The 24,256-nt window shown below is 44.8% G+C and overlaps 1 protein-coding gene across 1 annotated transcript in view; it reads left to right on the top strand.

Moving 5' to 3' along the window:
- The window catches only part of DENND1C (DENN domain containing 1C), a 61,471-nt gene that overhangs the window by 34,022 nt on the left and 3,193 nt on the right, over positions 1-24,256 (top strand). Inside the window, exons 14-21 of the mRNA XM_048490386.1 lie at positions 2,686-2,811; positions 5,437-5,538; positions 6,748-6,835; positions 7,802-7,842; positions 16,944-17,015; positions 18,316-18,372; positions 22,105-22,242; positions 23,555-23,610. Of these exons, the coding sequence (XP_048346343.1) occupies positions 2,686-2,811; positions 5,437-5,538; positions 6,748-6,835; positions 7,802-7,842; positions 16,944-17,015; positions 18,316-18,372; positions 22,105-22,242; positions 23,555-23,610 (680 nt within the window). The remainder of the gene's footprint in view (positions 1-2,685; positions 2,812-5,436; positions 5,539-6,747; positions 6,836-7,801; positions 7,843-16,943; positions 17,016-18,315; positions 18,373-22,104; positions 22,243-23,554; positions 23,611-24,256) is intronic.

Genomic DNA, 24,256 nt, shown 5'->3' with positions numbered 1-24,256 from the left:
CATGGTGGCTTTTTTTTTTTGACTGGGTGCTGCTCTTCCTAACCCAAGGAACACATTCCAGCTGAGCTTTTTTTTATTACTGTGTTTTTTAAATAACAACCTCCAAGCATCCTGGACAGTTTTGATTCCTTTGATTTTCCCTTTCAGCTTCCCAAGGCGACTCACTATCCCCCTCATCTTTTGAGAGAAATTTCCCCTTCTGAAGGCTAATGTAACTACATTAGTAGTTGTCACTCTGTTTGTTCGCATGCAAAGATACTCGAAACTGACAGCATTGTGGGTTGCTGTTCCCTATCGGCTCAACAACACCGGACTTCCTGCACCAGGTCCTGGGTCCCACACAGAATTAGATCTAGGATCACATCTCTCCTGGTTGGTTCCACAACCATCTGCTCTAAGTCATTGCAGTCATCTGTGCTATTGGTCCAGGAATGCTCTCTCCTTACTTCATGACCTTAACACGCATTTTTTCCAGTTTATATGGGGATAGTTAAAATCACCCATTACCACTACATTTTTGTTTTTCTTTGTTGGCCTCTCTAATTTTTTTTTTTCCATCTCAGAATCTTCTTGTGCACTTTGGTCAGGGGATCTATAATATATTCCTAATATTAAACTGTCCTTCACCCCCGGTATTAATATCCTGCCAGTGATTCTGTAGGTGGGAACCAGCTCCCCTTTCATTTTCTATTTTATGTGACACTATGCTGTCTTTTATGTAAAGGGCAAATTCCAATCCCAATGCGCCCTGTCCTATCCTTCCTGAGTAGAGCCTGTAGGCCTGGTATAACAGCATCCCACCTCAGTCTATCATTCCACCATGGTTCTCTGTAATGCCTCACTTATATCAAAGTCCTCCTTCAAAACTCTGCACTCCAGCTCCCCCATTTTAGGTCGAAGGCTTCTACCATTAGCATAGAGACACCTGTATACCCTGTCTCTGTCCTTAACCTGGGATTTATGTGCTTTACCCTCAAGTCTTTGGTAGACACTATCCCTTGTCAGCATGCACATTGTTATGTTCCTCGCTTGTATGTGGTTGATTTAGGAAAAACCTCCTCTCTCTGTCTGCATCCCTATTAGATACTGTGTATTCCTAACCGAAGTCCCTCAGCGCTCCTGTCGGCTTTCCCCCCAGGCTCAGTTTAAAAGCTGTTCTGCCACCTTTTTAAATGCTGAGCCTCAGCAGCCTGGTTCCTCTTGGTTCAGATGAAGCCCTCGGCCCCTTTGTAGCTACAGGCTCTGCCTTTGTCCCAAAAAAGGTTCCCCAGTTCCTGACCTTAATCTGAAACCCTCTGCCTTATACCACCTTCTCTATCCACGTGATTGAGACCCTGTGATCTCCGCTGGTTTAGCTCTCGCCTCTGCGCATGGAACGGGGAGCATTTCTGGGAATGCCACCCTTTGGGGGTCCTGGACTTCAACCTGTTACCTGTAGCAGCCTAAATTTAGCTTCCAGAACTCCTCCCTGCCAGCATTCTTAAATGCTAAGTTAAAGTGCCAATGTGGACCACAACTGCTGACTCCACCCCAGCACTGTCTAACAGCCTATCTAGACGAAGCGTGACATCTGCAACCTTCGCACCAGGCAGGCAAGTCACCATGCGGTCATCACGCCTGTCACAAACCCAACTCTCTATATTCCTAATGATCGAATCACCCACTACAAGGAGCCCCCCACCTCCCTGAGGGGTATCCTCAGTGCGAGAGGATATCTGATCACCAGCTAAGGAAGGGGTCCCATCTAAGGGAGCATCTTCCCCCACCTCAGACTGGCACCCTCCGTCCCCAAGACCTTCTTGCTTTTCCTACAGACATCAGTGATGCTGGACAGTGGTGAAGTGTCCAGTTTAAACTTTTGATAACTTTTACCAGACTTTGAATATTGCAAACAGTTTTCTGGTATGCAAGAATATCAAACTTGGTTTCTGGGCAGTATTTTTTAAAGTCTCTGGATCAGGCATTAACTGCCTCATAGAACTTGTCCAATGACACACTCTCCATCTTCTAAGGTTGTCAAGTGTGGGCTGGAAATTCCTGGAGATTTGGGGGTTGATCCTGGGGAGGTCAGGGTTTGAGAAGTCTCCGCCCCCCCTTACAAAGCAGCCATTTTCTCCAGTGAAACTGATCTCTGTCGTCTAGAGCTCAGTGGCCATCCAGGCCCCACCTGGGAGTTGGCAACCCCCCAAAGATAATGGCGCTGACAATAAATATAAGATGTTGTGATAGAGCTGTATGGTTGTGTTCCTGGAAATATCACACAAAAAGGTTGTGTGATTGGGGCATCCTTTTGAAAATATGTAGAAGGACCTTAGACCAGTGGTGTCAGACATGCAGCCCAGGGGGCAGATCTGGGCCCTTAACAAGGGCTTATCAGGTCCGTAAGTCAGCTGAGGCAGCCCCCCTCCCCAGATTGGGAGCAGGAGGGGTTGCCTCAGCTGGTTCGCAGGCCCAATAGGCCCTCACAAGCTGATAGCCCCCCCCCCCCCCCACATCCCCAGTGCCAGTCTGGGCTTGGGAGCCTGCTGGGGGCTCGCCAGCCACCCACAACCACCAGGGTCCAGCCCAAACAAGTTGCATTTATGTTATATCCATCCCTTGCAACAAATTAGTTTGACACCCACCCCCGCCCTCCGCCATTGCCACCTTACACAGGAGATGAGTTTCTCCTTCTCCTCCCTCCAGGTTACTTTCCTGAAATACCAGTTGAAGAAACAGTCGGTAACTACTGGAGATGGAATAGCCCGAGCCTTCCTGCGGGCCCAGACGCTACTGTTTGGCAGCTACCGCCAGGCACTGGTTTATGAACAGGTGAGCGTTTTACCATTCCGTGGGCTGCTCCTCTTGACCACCAGACCAGGAGGGCTGCCAGCTCTGGACTGGGAAATGTCTGGCTATTTGGGGGTGTAGCTTGGGGGAGGGTGTGGTTTGAGCTGGGAAGGGACCCCAGCAGGGTTTAACGCCATAGAGTACCCCTCACCCCCACTCCAGAGCAGCCCCTTTCTTGCAGGGGGAGCCAATCTCTGCAATCTAGAGACGGGCTTTAATTTCGAGAGAGTCTGGGCCCAGCCTGGAGGCAGACAACCCAAAGGAAGAGGCGTCGTTGAACGGGGCTCCCTTCAACTTAATAGAAGCATTTGTGGCATCAAACCTGAGGCTGTAAAAAACTGCACCGTTTTGCTCGCTTGTCGGCTCCCTCATTAAACGGGACTGCCGTGTGTAATAGCCCTCATTACACATGAACATCATTCCAGAGGGCTGCTTCCTTGGTCTACGGTCGGACAGCTCGATTCAAGTCCAGGAGCATCTTAGAGACCAGCAAGATTTGGGGGCAGGAGGGTGGGGTGGGGTATGAGCTTTTGAGATCCATCTGGTGAAGGGAGCTTTGAATCTCAGATGCTCATATCCCCCAAAACCTTGTTACTCACTAAGGTGCTATTGGACTCAAATCTGGCAGCAGTACACCTCACTTCAAAAAGGATGCAGACAGAATGGGGCAGGTACAGAGGAGAGCGACGAGAATGATCAGGGGCCTGGAGACCAAGCGTGGGGTAGTAGTTAAGAGCAGGTGGATTCTAATCTGGAGAACCAGGTTTGATTCCCCACTCCTCCACCCGAGCGGCAGAGGCTTATCTGGTGGACCAGATGTGTAACTGCACTCCTACATTCCTGCTGGGTGACCTTGGGCTAGTCACAGTTCTTCACAAGTTATCTGTTGTGGGGAGAGGAAGGGAAAGGAGCTTGTAAGCCACCTTGTGTCAGGCCTGGCTCCCTCTGGGCCTGGCATCAACGGGCTGGAGCCAAGGTCACACCTGCACTTGCTGTTACCTGTGGCTTATGGGCCTTTCTGTTTTCCATTGCTTGCTTGTAACTAGTGAAATATGCACCCCATCCCCTTCTCTCCCATTTCCTGGAGAAGGGAGGTTGTCTGTTGCTGGCCTTGGCCTAACTCATGATAATGCTCTGTTCACACTCTCTCTCTCTCTTATGCAGGCAATTGTGGGAATCAGTGGGAGGGTGGAGCACCTGAGTGGGTCATGATTGAAGATATATACTAGCTGCAAAAGGCAGGGTGCCAGCCCAGGACTTGATACAGTTCAATGAAGCTCTAGAAATATTCCTGAGTCTTAATTATCGACTGGCATAACAGATCCTCACACCTAGAGAGAAAGGTGGGATATTGTCAGATTCCCCGTTCAGACAATAATGCACTTGGTTGGTTCAAGGATTTTATTGAAGACGTATCAGGAACATAGAAGGAGAGTTCTGGCGAAAAGCACGCCAGACTCTTGATAATATGAGTGTAAGATCCCCACCCCCACCTAAACAGTGGAGGATCAGGCACAGAGGTGAACCCCAATTCAGCTCCTCGATAAATCCGGTTGTCAGCCAGGCCCTGAATGCTGCTGTTACGCAAAAGTCCAAGTCCAATCACAGCCTCTTCCACATCAGGGTGCTGGTGTGCCAAACTTGTAACTACTTCTATGAGAGACAAGTTTGCCCCCTCCTCAACCAAGGGAAGGCGCGGTGCTCCTTGTCCAGGAAACATAGTCACTGACTCACAGAATCATATCCAATCTCCAGACTACAGAGGTCATTTTATAGTTGAGGCAGCAAACACCAACTTACTTCTCTCTCTTTCATTCTCCTTCCCATCCTGTTTTATAAATTAGAATAATGTTGTCCTGTATTATGAAATTTAGCTGCCACCTGGTTTCTAGAGGCAGGGGATTTTAATTGTTTTTAACTCGGAAAATTTACTGTAGTTAATATTGTTGAAAGCCACCCTGAGCTTGCAAACAGAATGGCATTGTACACATGTAATTAATGGTGATGAAGAGGATGAAAAAGAAGATGAAGATTATAACTGCTGCTTTAGAGGGTGAACTCTGAAGCGTGATGTAGTGGTTAAGAGCAGGTGCACTCTGATCTGAAGAACCAGGTTTGATTCCCTGTACTGCCCTATTGAGCTGTGGGGCTTATCTGGTGAACTAGATTAGCCTGTGCACTCCAACACATGCTAGCTGGGTGAGCTTGGGCTAGTCACAGTTCTTCGGAGCTCTCTCAGCCCCACCCACCTGACAGGGTGTTTGTTGTGGGGGGGGGAAGGGAAAGGAGTTTGTCGGCCCCTTTGAGTCTCCTTACAGGAGAGAGAGGGGGGATATAAATCCAAACTCTTCTTCTTCTTCCCCTTCCCAAATCCTGCACTCCCCAAGCTCCACCCCCCAAACCTCCAGGAACTTTCGAACCCAGAGTTGGCAGCCAGGAGGGACCTCAACGGCTCGCAGGCTGTTCTTTGCGGTTGATCAAAAAGGATTTCATAGGATTGACTTTGGGTTTTTTCTTTGGACAAACATGACAACCTTGTCTGTTGCATCTCAAAGCCCCAGTTTTGCTCCTCACCTTCCACCATCTCCTTTCTCCCTCTGTCTTCAGGGACAGCCCATCTCCTTTTGTCAAGAGACCTTTCTGAAGCACGGATCCAGCTCCGTGCAGACCTTTCTGCAGCGGGCAACACACCTGCAACTCTTCAAGCAGGTACAGGCTGATGTATCTAGGGGTTTTAGAGCAAGAGGAACTACTTGCCACTGTGTGGATTCTGATTGGCTAACATAAATAACTCAGACAGAATGTTCCCTCCTGAAGATTTCTCCCAGCATGCAATCTCTTCACAGGGGTATTTCAGGACCAGTTCCAAGTTTCAATGGGCCCCCAAGGAGAGAAGTACTTGTTAGGTCTTGAACCGTGAATCTGTATTGTTGATCAGTAGTGTATTATTGATAGGCACCAAAGCACCCAGCTTGACAAAGCCAGTTCTGGCGAACCTGGCTTTTGCTATCCCCTTTATTCCGACGTTAGTCCCCCCTCCCATTTCCCCATGAAATGTGAAAAAGAGCTAGTTTGTAGCTAAGGCGCCCCAAGGTCGGCGACAGATAGGGATAGAGAGTCACCTGGCATCCTGCCCCCACAACATAACAGGAACAATCCCGGTTCTCATGAGCAAAGTGTCAGGGGAAAGCCTAGTTATCTGTTCAGTGTGTGAAGTCATAAAGTAAAGATCGAGGAAAGAATGCCGCAGAATGGCAGTGGTAGTATATAGCAGGCTGGATACATATTCCTTGTAGCAACTACATTGTGTTAGGAATGCGTCTCAATCACCTAGAACACAATCCCCCTGACATTACTTCTCCCCCTGTTCCACTCTTCTGACACTGATTAGGGGGAAGGTCGGCTCATGGCCATGTCTGTGTGTGTGTGTTTGTGTGCTGAATACTCTGGAGTTTGAAGCACCACAAACCTCTGTAGTCATTCACCTTCCCAACATCTCCCATGTATCCTTGGTGTATGTTTTCTGTGGGTGTCATAGAATCATAGAGTTGGAAGAGACCTCAAGGGCCATCAAGTCCAACCCCCTGCCATGCAGGAACACACGATCAAAGCACTCCCAACATATGTTCATCCAGCCTCTGTTTAAAAACCTCCAAAGAAGGAGACTTCACAACTTTCCAAGGCAGTGAATTCCAGCCTGCTTGGTCGGTCTGTTTGGTTGGTCTTGTTCCTGCTACTGGATTGTCTGATGCCTTCTGACATCTCCTCTACTGAGATACCCAAGGACTCCTCTTAATTTGACTTAATCCCATAGCCCTTTATGTCCCAACAGAAAAACACAGGGACTGCACTCATGATAACTGTGTTTGCAGACGTTCACCTTTTGACGTCCTTGCTCATGTCTTCAACTTTTCTCAGTTCATTGATGAGCGCCTGGAGAAACTAAATGCAGGAGAGGACTTCGCTGACCTCTTTGAACAGGAGATCAATCAAAGTCTGTCCTCAGGTAACATACAACCCAACTTTTTTCCCTGTCCACTTTTAAAATGGATACCAGAGGAGTTCATGTGCTGCACATGGGCAGAATGTTGTCATTCTTAGCTGCAACAGACGAGGGAAATGCCAACCCTGGGAATCCTGAAGAAGAATAACGTCAAAGATGTTGTCTCCATTCTGGAAATAAGACCTACAGGGAAGGTGGGGTTCTGTCGCTGGCCCTCATGGGGCAATCTTCCACCTTTTCCGCATGGAAGACATTTCCATACCAGACAAAGCTTCAAACTGAACATGGACCCCTGGTTCCATGCAAACGGGCAAAGCACAGAGGCATGAAACTCTGCCGCTAGAAGAGGAGATAAGGACTGTGTTTGAAGCAGCCCAGTTCCTTGAGGGTTGCTAAACTCTTGGAATTCTGTTGGTATTTGTGCAAGTGTCTGTCACAATCCAGTTACTAAAGGGTTACTAAAGGGTTAACTGTTCATATGCAAATCAGTTGCTGAGGTCACTTTTATGACATGCTCTATTGATTAGCTATTGGTCAGTCAGTCAGACCTTGATTACATGCCAGAAGTCACATAATCCGAGGTTATAAAGTTAACTCTGTTTCTTTCTTTGAACACACTGGTTGTGAGCCACGAGGCTAGTTATCAAATTAGCTGCAAGATGTAGTTTTTTTACTGTAAATATGTCATAGAGAAGTATAGCCTGTTGTTGTTTTGCTTCCCTTCTAACCCTTCCCTAAAGGGAAGACAAAAGCAACTCAAGCATCCCGGCCTATCTTTATTTTTTTCACTCTGCACCTCTGCTAAGTATCTCTTTGAATATATTTTGAAACCCTACAAATTCCCAGATCTGGCAGATGACATATCTCTGCATGCCAACTAACTGTCCTGAACAGACACCTGAAGGCCCAGCTAGAGCACAGAGCAGCTGGGCCTTCAAAGGAGCTCACCTGTGCCCTCTTCCTCCACAGGCAACATGCACTCTTATCCGCTGTGGGTGAAGAACCTGAAGGTAAGAGTTTGGCCCCTCATCTGGGAGGAATGCTTGCCTTTTAGGGAGGGTGGGATTTGAGAAGTGGGAGAGACCTCAGCCAGGTATAATGCCATAGGTGCCTCCTGTCAAGCCCTGGATCTGTTACCAATAACGAACTCGGTGATTTCAATCAAAGGTCTTTATTGACAAACGGCAGAGTGGCCACAGAAGAAGCCAGTTCTGAGAACTGACTTCCAGAACACCCTTTTTATGCCCACTGTGGTGCCCCCCTTCCTCCCTTCCCCCAAAATATCAAAGCCAGGCAGTACGGAGTAAGAATATATCAGCCGTTAGTTCTCAAGGCCATGAGGAGCCTGATCAAAACAATTTGGTACTTGGGCGCAGTCAACTTCACTACACATTGCAAAAGCACAAGAACAGTGGGAAACCGAAAGTAGAGTGAAACCCATTAACATAACAAAAATCAAAGCCCTTTTTGATGTCAGGGGACCATCCTGACACCTCCCTGCAAAGTAGCCATTTTCTCCGGGAAAACTGATCTATGTTGTCAGGAGATCAATTGTAATTCCAGGAAATCTCTAAGCTCACCTGGAGGCTGGCAAACCTGTGTGGATATGTTAAGGAGCAGCAGTGGTGTAGTGGTTAAGAGCAGGTGTACTCTAATCCGGAGGAACCAGGTTTGATTCCCTGCTCTGCTGCTGGAGCTGTGGAGGCTTATCTGGGGAATTCAGATTAACCTGTATTCTCCAACACATGCCAGCTGGGTGACCTTGGGCTAGTCATAGTTCTTCAGAGCTCTCTCAGCCCCACCTCCCTCACAGGGTATTTGTTGTGAGCGGGGAAGGGAAAGGCGTTTGTTAGCCCCTTTGAGTCTCCTGCAGGAGAGAAAGGGGGGGATATAAATCCAACTCTTCTTCTTCTTAAGTGCTGGCAAGTCGCTGCTACCTTTTGGCCACCCTATGCATCAATGTCCTCTTAAGTGCATGATCATTAACAGCCCTGTTTTGTCGAAGGCTTTCATGGCCAGAATCAACTGGCTGTTCTGTGTGTCGGAGGCTGGGTGCAGGGGTGTATCTGCCAGAGGGACATGGGGTATCTCATGTCCCTGGGTACACGCCATCTAATTATATGGGGAGCTGCTAGGCCCAGGCTGCGCTCGCCAGCTCCAGCCGGTAGACCTGGGCGCGGGGGGAGGGGCCTGGAAAATTCAGATTTTGCCCCCAGGCTCCATTTTCTGTAGATACACCTCTGGCTGGGAGGCTGTAGTCTGGTGGTTTTTGCTCCGAAGATTTTGCCCACATCCAAGACTGGTAACTTCAGAGACCTGTCACAGTGCGCCATGGAGAGCAACACTTCATGCCATGGCATGCAGCCTCTGAAGATGCCAGTCTCAGATGCAGGTGAAATCTTAAGAGCATATGTCCCAACTTGGCCTCTGCATTCGGCAGAGGCCAATTTGCTGGTGGTCCCCGGCCCCTCCATGATGCAGCTGGCTTCCACTCGGGCCAGGGCTTTTACGGCCCTGGCCCCTGCCTGGTGGAACACTCTTCCTCCAGCTGTCCGGGCCCTGCAGGATCTTGGTGAGTTTCGCAGGGCCTGCAAGACAGAGCTACTCCGCCGGGCTTTTGGGGAGGCCAGCCGCTGATGCCCGCCCCCCCTTTCAACAGCTGGGGCCCTGCTGTCCCCCCTCCAGAGGAGTTTTAGCTGTTGGATGCCATCTGTTGTCTTGAAACGGTATATTATGATTGAGCGCTGTATTTTAATGTGGACCAGTACTAAATGTACGGTGTTGTCTATTTATTTGCTTATTGGTTTTGTTTACTAGTTGTGAACCACCCTGAGCCCTTCGGGGGAGGGCGGTATATAAGTTTAATAATAAATAAAATAAAATAAAAAACAAAAAACAACAGCCCAGAAAATCCACAACAGCCAGTTAACAGCTTTTCTCAGGTCTGGCAAACGGAGGACTGTGGCTTCCTTTCTTGAGTCACTTTGGCTCATTTGGGGGTCTTCCTCTTTCACGGCTGCTCTTCCACATTTCCAAGCATTTTTGTCTGCAAACCCATTGGAAAATAAACTCCAGAGAGATAAACCTGGGGGGCAGACTTCTTTGGGCTGGTTGCTGGGTCTGGGATGGGAAATTCTTGGATATTTGGAGGTGGAACCTGGAGAGGAAAGAGGGGGGACTTCAGTTGATATAATGCCATCAAGTTTGCCCTCCAAAGGGAGCGAGCTGCGGTAACGTCTCTGCGGAGGCGCTCCAAATTCACACTCCAAAACCGCGGTGTCTCTAAAATTGAGAGAGGTGGGTGACTTCAGGAGGCTGGAAGAATAACCCACCCACACCGACCCCCCTTGGAAGGGGACTGTGCGCTTCGACTTCGAGACGGATAAACTAGCCTTGAAAAGAGACCCGCAGCGACGAACGGGGAAGGAGTAAGTGAACAGGGGAAACAGCTTCTACCCTGAGTTTTTTTTCTTCACCTTGCAGCCAAACCAAACCCTTTTAGACATATATGGGAAAACTTTATTATAATAAGACATCGAGTGAAAGGAAACTGGTACTTTAACAAGAGTTTGTACTCCTTTAAGTGAACTCACCAAAGCGTGATTATGCGGATCCTGTTATAAGACGCAGCCGTGGAGGTGATAGAAAAGGGGAAGATTAGCCTTCGCCAATAGAAGCTGCTACGCTTGATGTGAATTTGATCAAAACGCGAAGGTGTTGAACGGTTTTTCTTTTTCAAAAGCAATAATTAACACGGAAAATCATTAGTGCCTGTCTCGAATACTGTCGCTTTAAGGGAACTGCGAGAGCAGACAGAGCAGCGAGAAGGCGTAATAAGAGGAAGTGTCCTGACGTAGAGGAAACAAGGAAGCAGTGCAGAGCATAGAGACTGAAAGAGCCGCTCTGGCACGTATAAGCTTGCGTTGAAAAGAAAGAGAGGCAGAACTTGCTAAATAGTAAGAGACTGATTTTTTTGTTTTCTAAGTGAAGCCTCTACATGACAATGACTGATTAAGTGTATTACGGAAAGGTGAAGACGTTAACACTATTCCTGTCAATAATATAAATGGCTAACACAAACAGAGGTAAAGATAAGACTCAAATGAAAGGAGCAGGGCTTGATGATATAAACTTGGGGAGAAGGGGATCGGAACCAACCCCCAAAATAGAGCTCCTAATGGAAATGATGTCCTCAATGCAACAAAATATTACATCGATGCAAGCAGAAATGAAAGACAACTTTAAAGAAGTAAAACAAGAAATTGCACAGATAAAACAACTAGAGGAGTCTATACTAGCAACTAGACAAGAGGTCACAGAGCTGAAAGAACGAATAACAACAATAGAGGAAAGGATGGATGACAGAGACAAATATATAGCATCTTTGGAAGAAAGACTTCTACAAGAATTAAAGAACAAGGAAAAAAATATTCGAATCAGAGGCTTGAAAGAGATAAATAATGAAGAGCTAGACAAGAGAATAATAACAGAGCTAGCAGATTGCATTGATTTTGAGGCTGATGAGTTGGAAGGTGAAATAGACTCATTATTCAGGGTAAACTCAAAATATGCTAAAATAGACAATAGCAATTTTACCCAGGATATTATTATCACCTCTTCCTGAGAAAAAAAGAAACAAAGAGAGATGCACTCTTAAGGGAACAAGCTTAAGCACAAAAATTAAAAGATCGACAGTCAAGAAGTGTATTCTACTCAAAAAAGAAATACCGGCCTTTGCCATCAGGGAGGAAGAAAGGAAAAATATATACCCTTGACAGATGCTCCATGAAAAAGAAGGGAAACGCTCTTATAATCAAGCTTAGGAACCATTGAGGAAGGCTCTCCTCTTATCTAAAGCAAGAAGCAAAAAAATGGACTATAGACACAGAAGACAGGATGAAAGACTTTATGCAGAAATACAAAAAAGACCTGGCAAGACTAGATGCAGTACAATGAAAATACAATCCACTTGGTAAAAGTACTTGTTAAATATGGTATAATATAATATGATATAATATTATATTTTAAGGGACGGGTGGTTGGAAATGATATGGAAAAATCTAGTCTGGGTTTGAATAAATTATAATTATGTTAAGAGGTATAAATGTTTTATACATTATAACCAAAATATAAAAGTTTACTGATTGGAAATTATATATAAGAAGGACAAATGGTAGTAGGGTTGAGATTCAGGTTATAGATAAGTTATATGAATTTATTAAATATATATATATATTATGAATTTTCTTTCAATCAAATATCTTTTTTTTCTTTCTTTCAATCTCCTCGGAAAAGGGAGAAATTAGAAATGTTTAAGAATGGAGGGGGGGAAGAGGGTAATTAGATAAACTACAGAATTGAGAGATAAATAATAGAGAGATAAATATTTGAGCTTATAATTTAAGGATGTTTTTTTGATTAACTTTATCAAGCTCAGCTGAATATTTGGACATTTAACTCACACCATATAGACTTAGATAATAGATAATAGATAATAGAATTATTATAAGACAATAATGTAATATGAAATATTGGACAATGCAATATTTAATGAAAATGGAATGTTGATGTATAAGATAAATGAATGAAAACATATGAAATATTAGGAACGCATAAAGATAATTAATTAATCTTCACCTAAACATGCAAACATTACAATATAGAAAAATGAAACTAAAACTTTTCTCAAACAATATAAATGGCTTAAACATACCAAAAAAACGTAAAATACTTTTCCACTTTCTGCAAAAAGAAAATTTTGATATAGTATGTCTGCAAGAGACACATGTAAAAAAAAGACGAGGAATTAATTAAAAGAGGATCTATAGGAGAATTATTTCATATCGCGCACCACAAAAAAAAGGGGGGTCGCAATATTTGCTAAAAAGCATCTAAACCCAATATTAAAATTTGAGGACCCCCAAGCAAGACATATAGGAGTAGAGATAACCATAGCAGGAATTAAAACATTATTAGTAGGCGTATACGCCCCAAACGAGAAAAAACAGGAATACTTTAAAAATCTACTGAAAATACTGACAGAATACCAATATGATAACTTTATATGTATGGGGGATTACAACGGGGTAATAAACCCCACAATAGATAAAGTTAGTGGAAATAAAAAAAGGGAAAAAATAAAAAAGATAAACTACCCCCGGCCTTTTTTGAAATAATGGATAACCTGCAACTAAAGGACATTTGGAGAGAAAAATGGGGCGGGGCTAAAGATTTCACCCACTACTCTCACAGACATAAGACCTCAAGTAGGATAGATATGATCCTAGCGTCTAAACAGTTTGCAATCAAAACCAAAAATGTAACAATCTCGCCGAAAGTATTTTCAGACCACAACCCAATTATATGGCAAATAGAACTTAATAGAACATCTACTCAATGGAAGTTAAATGACTATTTGCTTGAAAACAAAGAAGTGGAAAAGGAATGTAATAAAAAATTAATAGAGTATTTCCAACTTAATGACAACTCAATTGAGGACGTAAATATTATATGGGATGCTCATAAAGCATTCATAAGGGGCATCCTTACACATGAAAGTTACAAACTTAAAAAAAAGAAGGAAGAAAAGCAGAAAAAAATAATTGAAGAACTTGCCTTATTAGAACAACAACAAAGAAAGAGCCCAAGAAATAAAAAAATCAGAATCAGAATTAAAATATTAAAAGACCTTCTGCATGATCAATGGCAAACTGAAGCATTGTATAAATTGAAATGTAGTAAACAAAAGAACTTTTATAATGCCAAAAATCTAGGAAAATGGGTGGCTAACAAAGTAAGATTGGAGAAAGGGAAAAAAATGGTTACAAAATTAAAAGAAGGAGACTGTTATATAACATCACAAAGTGATATAATGGATAAAATAGTTAAATATTACTCAGACTTATATAAGCAAAAATCCCAAAAGGAAGAAGATATTAAACAATATATTAAGGATAATCTTAATTGTACAATTGAAAAAAAACATTTAGAAATCCTAAATAAAACAATTGAGCTGGAAGAAATCATAAATGCCATTACGGCAGCCAAGCCCAACAAAGCTCCTGGTCCAGACGGCTATACAGCTAAATATTATAAAAAATTCCAAGACATCTTAGGTTCTAAATTATTAATTATAATGAATAATACTCTCGTGTCGTCAAAGCTACCAGAGTCTTGGAAGCAAACAAATATCACCTTAATACCAAAAATGACAGAAGAAGAACAAACAGCAGGTGGATTTAGGCCAATCCTCATTGCTGAATGCAGATTCACTAAGATCTTCGCTGGCAATCTTAGCACAAAGATTTACAGAGCATAATACCAGAATTATGTCAAAAAAAAAGATCAAACCGGCTTCATTAAAAATAGGAGTATAACTACCAATATAAGAACGGTAATAGACATAATTGAGTATTTGGATTAGAGTCCAAGCATCAAAGTAGCTTTAACATTCATTGTATCGGAAAAAGCCTTTGATAATGTCAGCTGGGCTTTATATGAAACAACTTTTGACACAGATGGGCATAATAGGGAAACTTTGCAAATGCAGTAGAATTCCATTTCCCCTTAACACACAGAACAGCAAATATAATTATTAATGGAGACAACATCTAAAAAAAATTACATATTCAAAAAGGTACCGTCAAAAGGCTGCCCCACTTGTCGCTTTACCTCGATTTTCAACCTGACATTAGAAATACTGCTGGATAAAATTACACGTGAAAAAACCCCTGTTATAAAGGAATAAAGGGTTAAAAAAAATCAGGAATTACTAAAGTTGAAAGCCGTGATGCAGACTGACATAGTACTGTTTATAGATAATCCAAACCAGAACTTAATTTACCTACTCTTAAAATTATTGAAGAATATGGAACAAATTGCACTGGATTCACATTGAATAAAAAACAAGACAAAATTATTGTTAACATTTAATTTTAACACCAAAGGAAAAAACAAAGAGTATAATAGGAAAAAAACAAACCTTCAAATTGAGTGAAAAAAGGAGTCACATATCTTCTGGTATTGAGATTAGAAAACAAACAATAATCACTTATTTAATAATAATTACAGGGACAAAATGGAATGGGAAAATAAAAAGGACCTGGCAAAAAATGGTCCAATATACCCAGTGATGTCTATATCAGGGAAAATAGAGTTGATAAAAACCATGTGCCTACCAAAGCTACTTGATATTTATTTTCCAAGAAACTTACCCATTATAGGTACATCCAAGATCATAACTGAATGGAAGAGAGACCTGTTAAGCTTTGTGTGGAACAATAAAAGACATAGGATCAAATACTCTTCCTTAATCCAGAATTAAGAAAAAGAGCAGGCTTGCTTATCCAGATCTTCAATCATCACCGCAGATGCAGCGACATTATTGTGGGATTAGAGACTGGATTATGCTAGAGAGAATGAGAAGAACTTCTAGACATAGAAGAGGTTTTAATAATAATAGGGGGTGGCATTTTTTGATCTATCTGTGGCCCTCAAGTAAAGGCAACACTTTAATATTCAAAAATCATAAAATTAGGAAAGCATTACTAGCAGTCTGGGACAAATATAAATTTGCTCTATATCACAAATTGCCTTATTGGCTGTCGAGAACGGAAAGCAGCCTAAACATTCAAAACGCCAATAACAAACCATGGCTAACATACGCAGAGTTATTATGGTCTCAAGAGAACACCGTACTTAAGACAAGAAATAATATTATAATAGGACAAGAAGAAGCCCATTGGTTCACATATGAACAAATAAAAGCACAATACATTCAGGATATCAAAGAATGGGGCATAAATAAAAAACCTAATGAACTAGACAAAATATTGTTAACTGAACAAAAGAAAAGACTAAGCCAGACATATAAATTATTGTTAAGCTTAACATTGGAAAAAGAAGATGTAAAAGATGTGATGATAAATTGGGCACGTGACTTTAAGAAGGTAGTCACCTACCAAGAATATGGGAAGAATTTTACCTGGCAGATATGCATAATAAGTTCTCAGCGAGCCCTATGGGGAGTTCTGACGGTAGAAAAAAATTTTCTAAAATTGTTTCATCGCTGGTACCTTACCCCTTCACAACTGGCACAAATAACCAAGGACGACAAGTCTAACTGTTGGCGATGCCATAAAGAAAAAGGGACAATGTTGCACATGTGGTGGACATGTCCCCAGATAAAAAACTTTTGGAAGGGGATACATAGTAAGGTGACCCAGATACTTAACACCTCAATTGACTTTTCGCCAGAATTATACCTCTTAGGGATAGGACTGAAAGAAATCCTTAAGCAGTACTGGGAACTTTTCTGCTATATGACGACTGCGGCCAGAATTAAAATCGCTAAAAACTGGAAAAGTATACAACTATTGACAATTGAAGACTGGCTGATGACATTATCAGATTATATGGAGTTGGATAAACTCTCAGTTATGGTTAAAAATATACAATGGAGCAAATTTCAGAACACTTGGAAAGCTTATTTATTATTTCTGGAAAAAGAAAGTAAAAACTCAACTTTCAGTACATTTGTGTTAATAGAAAATTAATATACATACATATACAAAAACTTAAATATATATAGAGAGATAATATAAGGTGTACTATTAGAGGAGTATTACTAAATGATAGATTGTAGCTTGTTCTATGTATGATTGTTTTCTTTTCAATTCTCCAGATTCAACTAACTCGATGGGGAAGCTCGATATATGACTACTGTATTATCTGGAAAGGGAAAACTTAGAAAGAGTTAATTTTATTAAATATTATTAAATCAAACAGATAAATGTAGATATGTTAGTGAATTTGTTAAAGGATGTATGAAATGTTCACTTCACTAACAATTGTATATTGTTTTTTATTATTATTATGTTTTTTACTATGTGTTACATGTGCTATATAATAAAGCATTAAAAAAAAAAAGTTTGCCCTCCAAAGGTGCCATTTGCTCCAGGAGAACTATCTCTTAACTGGGGCAAGCAAGCAAGCAAGCAAGCAATCTGTTATCTGGAGATCAGTTGGAAATTCTGGGAGATCCCCAGCCACCCCCTGGAAGTTAGCAATCCTGCAACAGTTCTGTCACTTGTGTTTTTCTTTCTCTCCCCAGAAAGGCGGAGGAGCCCTAATCAGTACAGTGAAAAACAAGGCTAATCCTGCCGTCCGGAGCATGTATCAATACGTAAGACACCAGTGGTGTATCTGCCTAGGGACAAGGGGTACCCCTTGTCCCTGGGCGCCACTCTTCTGGTCACATGGGGGCGCAAAATTGGCCCCCCCACATGACCAGGAAGTCCTGCTGTCTCGTCGTTCTCGCATGCCTCAACCCCATCCGAGGCACGCAAAAACGACAAGACAGCAGGACTTCCTGCTGACTCCAAGCACCCTCAACCCCGCCCTGGACTCCCCCCTCCCTTCTCCCACTGTCGGCTGGGCTCCCAACCGGCAGCCTGCAGTCTCTTCTGACCTCCCCTCCGGGCAGGCTGGGGAGGGGAGGTCAGAAGAGACCTGCTCTTATAAGCACTGAGGCCAGGGGGTGGGGCTTGAGGACCAGGAAGTCCCACCCCTTCCTGCTCCCGAAGCCCCACCCCCCGGCCTCAGTGATTATAAAAGAAGGTCTCCAAGGCCGGGACCGCAGTCTCTTCTGGCCTGCCCGGAGGAGAGGTCAGAAGAGACTTTAGGCTGCCGGTTGGGAGCCCAGCCGGCAGGGGGAGTCTGGGGGGGAGGTGGGCACCCTAGACATTGCACATGCCCAAGGTGACATGGGCAGGGTCAAGGGCAGTCGGGGCAGAGCCTGGGGGCGGGGGTGGGGGGCAGAGCCTGGGGGTGTCCTGGAGACAATTTGTCTCCGAGCGCCATTTACTCCTGGTATGCCTCTGTAAGACACCCAAGCAAAAACAACCAGTTGTTAAATTATTTGAATCCCACTGCTGGCCCTACCCCACAATCCCACTCCCTATTTCTCAGCCCCTTCCTCACAGGATACTTCAGAGCCAAGGCTCAAAGTTCTGTGCCAAAGAACGAGAGACTTTGCACTGAGAAACAGCCTGGTGTAATAGTGAAGAGCAGGAGGACTCTAAGCTGGAGAAACCAGTTTGAGTCCCCACTCCACCACATGAGCGGCAGACTCTTATCTGGTGAACTGGATTTGTTCCCCTGCTCCTACACATGAAGCCCGCTGGGTGACCTTGGGCCAGTCACAGTTCTCTCAGAACTCTCTCAGCCCCACCTACCTCACAAGGGAACTGTTGGGGAGAGGAAGGGGAAGGAGTTTGAGTACAGGAGATAAAGATAGGGTATAAATCCAAATTCTTCTCTTCTTCTGAAGTCTTATTCTTCCTTGCTGATTTTTTTGTGTTTGTTACCAGTGCTGAGCCTTTGGGATAGGGTAGTGAATCAAATAAATCGATGCTGTGAATTTGGGTCATCCTTAAAATTCCTTTGACGACCACCCATTTCCCATCCTATCCATGCTTTTCTAGGCCAAAGACCACGCTAAAGTGAGACTGAGGAATTCACGGAGCCAACTAATGGAAAAGGTAAGGGCTGCCAACTGTCCTTTCTCAGTTTTCCTTAAAGTGCTTTAAAGCAGGTGTTTCCAATCCAGAGGTGCAGGTGGGCCAGAGGGTGCCCAGTGCGCACGCTGTGTTTTCTGCCCCCGCCCCCCCTCCCGTGGCACCCTGCCCCTCAGCCCCCCCTTACCTTAGTTCAGCCTGGAAAAACGGCCTGTTCCCTTCAGACTGAAAACGACCGGATGGGAACTACACTTCCCATGAGACCCTGGGGCTTGCAAGGTCTCCTGGGAAGTGTAGTTCCCACCAGGCCATTTTCAGTCTGAAAAGAACAGGCCGCTTCTCCAGCCTGCACTGTTTCACTAAGGTAAGTGTGGGGCGGGAGGGGGGTGTGACGAATGTATTCAGCCTGCATTCAGGTTACAGGGTGGACCCGCCCCTTAAAGAGTTAAGCCCTGGCCAACCCTGATTGGCCAGAGAAAAAGAGGCGGAGAGTATAAATTCTGTCAGCGAGAGTGCTGAGGTGTCTTGCTTTTTAGTCTTCGGACTGTTTGGCTCTGTGTGAGCTTGTGTGCCCTCGGGTACTTTTTTGTAGCAGCGTGAGGTGAATCCGGAGAGATCTCTCACGGCTGTGGTGTTAGGAATAGCTGAGGAGGCTATTCAGTGATTTAAAACCCTGAGTTTTGGAGGCGTGTGTCCGCCCTCAGGTGTTTTGTTTCGTGTGTGTGAGGGAAACCTCTAACAGTCCAAAAGTCGGTCCTCAAAGTGAACAACAGTCTTGGGAGGCCCAGTCCCTGTGGCAGAGAAGCCAGTTTTTGGGAGTGTGGGAGAGGGAGGCTGTATGCCTGAATCCCACTGGGCTGGGTGGGTGTTTTATTTTTGTGAGGAGGAACAGCGGACTGCGTTTTTATTTTTTGTGAGGGAGTGTGAAACCTCCAAAGAAACATCTTAAGAAACATCTTTTTTTTCCATAATAAAACCTGAAGTAAAGTGCCTGAAACGGTTACGCTTAAAACAATATTTCTTTGTAACCGCTAAGCTTTAAGAAACAATCTTACTTTGAAACCGTTAAGCTTAAGCAAACTCTCTCTGCAACCAACACGCTTGTTTCCTCTCCCGTTTACCTGAGAAGCCTTTGTAAAGCCAGCAAATAAAGTTTTCAGTTTTTGATCAGTTTAAAACCCGTTCCAGTCATTTAATTTTCTGTCTGTGTCTGTGTGTTCCCCAGTCAGGGTGGTGTCCGTTGAAAAAAATCAGTTTTGTGTGGGGCTATATAGAAAGAAATATTTTTGGTGGCAGCACAGAATATAAGCCCCCTCTTTGCAGGGGGCGTCGCGGGGGGGGCATTTTCCACCCCCCAGGTGTGAGCCCAGCACAATACGCACTCCCCCTTCCCCCTGGTAGCTCCGCCTCTGCCCCAGTCCTTTTGAGCCTCCTGGGTACCACAGTCATTATGGCACAGGCTTATGGGTGCAGCCACAAAATGGCGATTACAGGAGGTGTAGCCAGTCTGGCTGCCGTGAGAGGCGCAGCCAACCACAGAATGCCAGGGAGGAAGATTATGGATCACTCTTAATAACCCTTCAACATTTCCAGACAGGAGGCCAACTTTATTTATTTATTTATTATTGGTTTTATATACTGCCCTCCCCCTGAGGGCTCAGGGCGGTTCACAGCAGGTTAAAACAAACATTAAAACATAATTTAATATCAATTATATAAAACAGAACCCATTTTAAAATGTGGATGGCGTCTGACTACTCCCCTCCCTCCCTTGTGCCCACGGGAGGCTAGATGACACAGTAGATATATATATATTTTTAAACCAGGCTGGCCAAACGCCTGGCGGAACAGGTCCGTCTTGCAGGCCCTGTGGAAACTCTGTAAGTCCCGCAGGGCCCTGATCTCCCGAGGGAGCCTGTTCCACCAGGTAGGGGCCAAGGCTGAAAAGGCCCTGCCCCTCGTCGAGGCCAGCCTGATCATTTTGGGGCCAGGGATCATGAGTAGGTCCTCCTCCGAGGAGCGGAGGGGCCTACCGGGGCAATATGGGGAGAGGCGGTCCCTCAGGTATGCAGGTCCGAGACCACGAACGGCTTTGAAGGTCAAAACCAACACTTTAAACATAATCCGGAACTCAATCGGCAGCCAGTGCAGATGGTATAGGATTGGTGTAATTCGAACTTAACAGGCCTTTTAAAATTAATATATCACTTAAACTATTTTCTTGCATACACCTTCAGTCACGCAGTGAAGATCTTTGTGCTCTGGTGGCAGCAGCTGCTGCTGAAGCAACTGCACAGCCAATCAGATCTCCAGTGTGGGGCCAGCGTGGTGTAGTGGTTAAGAGCAGGGGGATTCTAATGTGGAGAACTGGGTTTGATCCCCCACTCCTCCACCTGAGTAGCAAAGGCTTATTTGGTGAACCAGATGTGTTTCCACACTCCTACATTCCTGCTGGGTGACCTTGGGCTAGTCCAGGGGTCTGCAACCTGTGGCTCTCCAGATGTTCATGGACTACAATTCCCATCAGCCCCTGCCAGCATGGCCAATTGCTCTCAGAACTATCTCAGCCCCACCTACTTCACAGGGTGTTTTGTGTTTGTGAGGGCGGAAGGGAAAAGAGATTGTAAGCCCCTATGAGTCTCCTTATAGGAGAGAAAGAGGGGGGATATAAATCCAAACTACTCCTCCTCCTAATCTTCTCCTTTTCCTCCTTCTATGACCAATCTAAGGCCCTGTTGGGGAAAAGCTCCACCTGGCCCCACCTGCTTTCCAAAAACACTTGGTAGGCTCCAGGAGATATGACAGCAGGTATAGTGGTGCCCATGGGCAGCATGCTGGTGACCCCTGCTGTAAGTGATTGTAAATCTAAAGGGGAAAAAATTCAGCATGACAGCAGACTTTGCATTGCTCTATGTTAGATAGTTTTTATCTTGTGTGTGTATCAGTGTGTGAACCAACCTCTAAGCAGCAGCAACAGAGTTGTTACAGTCCTCTGATGAAGAATGCTCATGGTTAAGATTTTGCCTAACATAAATCTAGGAACCAGGCACCCTGGCATCAAACATCTGAAATTATATTTAGTGAGACTGCAATTATTTCTTTTTTTAACATCTTTTTGTGTGGAAATGCACCACGCTGCCCGTTACATTGTTCTCATGTGTGTCCCATTGTTCTTCAGTAAACATACCTTGCCTCTCTTTAAGGTGCTTTCTTTCACTCTGTGTGTTTTTCTTAGCAAGCTCACTTCCTTATTTCTTTTGATTGTCTGGCTATACAAGTAGCACACTTTCTCACAGGCTGCATAATAGCCCTTCAATCCACTTTCAGTGCACTTTAGCAAGTGAATTATGTTGTTTCACTCAGTGTTTTTCCACATTGGCATTTTCCTTTCTTGTTCCTGTTTCCATGCATGATTTTGATATTGCGTCAGTTTATGTCTGTCATAAAAAACCTGCAGTTTAAATCTGCAGGGAGATATGCTTGATGTTAAACAGTGTAATACTGAATCAACCACTAGAGGGAAGCAAACCGTGTATGAAACAGACATCTCCCTCACTGCAAAAAAAGCCTGCAACTTACAAGTGAGGAAAATGAGAATGCAAAAAAAGTCCATAGTAATAGGTATTTGTAAAATGGATTTGAAGTGCATTATTCATCCTGTATGAAAGTTATTCTGCAGTGGGTTATCAATATTTTCTTTGACTCTTCAGGGATGGAAACAGAGCTCACACTCAATATAATCCCCATCTCCTCTAGGATTCCGGTGTGGACCAGCACCAACAGAGAGGTCATTCCCTGCACTGCAGTCAGATCTCGAGTCCCATCCAGATTTCCAGGAACCAGCAGTCTGAGAACTTGCAAAGCCGACTGCCAATCACGCAGCACTTCGGGAAGGTAGAGAGAAAGCAGAGATTAAAAGACACTGTGGTTGAGGCTGTCCAACATGGACTTTTAGAGTGTCCTATATATGATTTTTCCACGCTCCACGTATATTCATCCCTTGATAGAGAGGGATTAAATATTGACATGTCATCATCTGTTATTAACTTTCTACTCAGTGGTTATTGTGACCTTATCTGTGAAAATGTTGCGAGCTTTCTGAAGCATTTCCTGGCTAAGCGTAATTATTCTCTACAAAACAGTCATGGTTAATTTATTTCTCTATGTGTTTTGTATATAGGGTCTGTATGTAGACACTTAATGCATATTTAATGTATTTTAATGGGTTCAGTTAATAGATAAATGTTCCCTTTTTAAAATATTGTAATTTATAATGCCAATAAAGGCTTCTGTCTGTCAAATACACAATGTCATGGAGGACCCGGCCTCAGGTCCTTGTCTGCAGAACACTAACAGACCAGTCTGGCAGACTCAGTGGGCATCTGGAAGCCTATAGATCTCCATCTACAGTGGTACTTTGCCTGGGGTTGCCAGCTCCAGGTTGGGAAATTCCTGGAGATTTTGGGGGGTGGAGCCTGAGGAGAGTGGGGTTTCTGTAGGGTAGGGGGTTCAGCTATAAGGTCCACCCTCCAAAGCAGCCATTTCCTCCAGGGAAGCGGGTGTTTTTCATCTAGAAATTGCCGTCGTCCCTCCCACATCACAACTTTCCACATTGTGGTTTTGACTGATTGTCGGTGGAAGGTCACTGTGCTTACCTGGAGGCCCAGGGCAGGGGAGAGACCGAGGAGGTGGCAGAGCTGGCATAGAGCAGAAAGCCAGCCCCAAGCGGAAACTCTCTGGACTCTCTCAGCCCCACCTACCTCCCAAGGTGTCTGTTGTGGGGGAGAGGAAGGGAAAGGAGTTTGAAAGCCACCTTGAGTCTTCTTACAGGAGAGAAAGGGGGGACATAAATCCAAACTACTGCTACTGCTACTGCTGCTGCTACTGCTGCTGCTGCTACTACCACTACCACTACCACTAGTAGTAGTAGTAGTCTTCCTCCTCTTCTTCTGGACTTCAATGTAGCTCTTCCTCTGAAGACCATCATGGCTACCCTCCTGAATCTGTCTTATTCTGCAGTCCCAGCCTTGGTCCCCAATGGCTAGCCAGTCCATCTCTTTGGTATCCAGCAGTGTGAGTCCCAAATGTAGGCAAGAGGGGTCAGCGTTGTCTTCCTCAGGGGAAGAACAGAGCGGTCAGGGCAAAGATGACGAGGGTAATGGGGCTATTAAAGGGATCGTCTAATGGTTTCTCTTTCCCTTTCTAGTCTCGTCCTCGGCGGCCGCAAAGACAGACCAGCACATCAGAACTGCAGGCCCAAAGGTATGGTGTGTCCAGCAAACAGGTTACCCTATTTGTCAACTACAACTTTGCTTCTCCATCATAACATCTTATTGGCAAGCCTGGCCAGAGACAGTTTGGTGCCTGGGGCAGGAGGGAGGGGTGGCATGCAAGGGAGGGGAGGGAAGGGGACCCAGCACCTGGACCTGGCCCACCCAGCCTAGTGGAGGGAGGGGGAGGGAGGGGTGGCATGCAAGGGAGGGGAGGGAATGTTGCCCCTCTCTCCTCAGTTCACTACTATGGAGTCCAAATTAGGCTGCAATCCTGTGCCCACTTGAACTCAGAGGGAAGCTTACTCCTGAGTAAACAGGGACAGGATTGGGTTGTAAAGGAAATTTATCCAGGTGTGGACTGGGCAGCAGTCGCAATGAGAGTGAAACAGAGATCCCTGGAAGGATTTGCCCACCCGTCACACTCTAATAGGACGAGGTTTTTTTCCTGCCTTCAGTGGCGTACCACCCAGGGGGACATATGGGGCCAATGTCCCCGGGCAGCAGCCATTTAGTCACATGGGGGGCAGAAAATCATCCCCACACCCCTCCTCCCCCCTCCATGTCGGAGCCCCCCGCCTCGGACTCGCCCAACTGCCCCACCCCAGCTACTCGGCAACCCACCTAGAGCCAGAGGG

Source organism: Sphaerodactylus townsendi, linkage group LG03, assembly GCF_021028975.2.
Source record: "Sphaerodactylus townsendi isolate TG3544 linkage group LG03, MPM_Stown_v2.3, whole genome shotgun sequence".
Classification (NCBI taxonomy): Eukaryota; Metazoa; Chordata; class Lepidosauria; order Squamata; family Sphaerodactylidae; genus Sphaerodactylus; species Sphaerodactylus townsendi.
The sequence above is the reverse complement of the archived record's forward strand: the minus strand, read 5'-3'. Positions and strand labels throughout refer to the sequence as shown.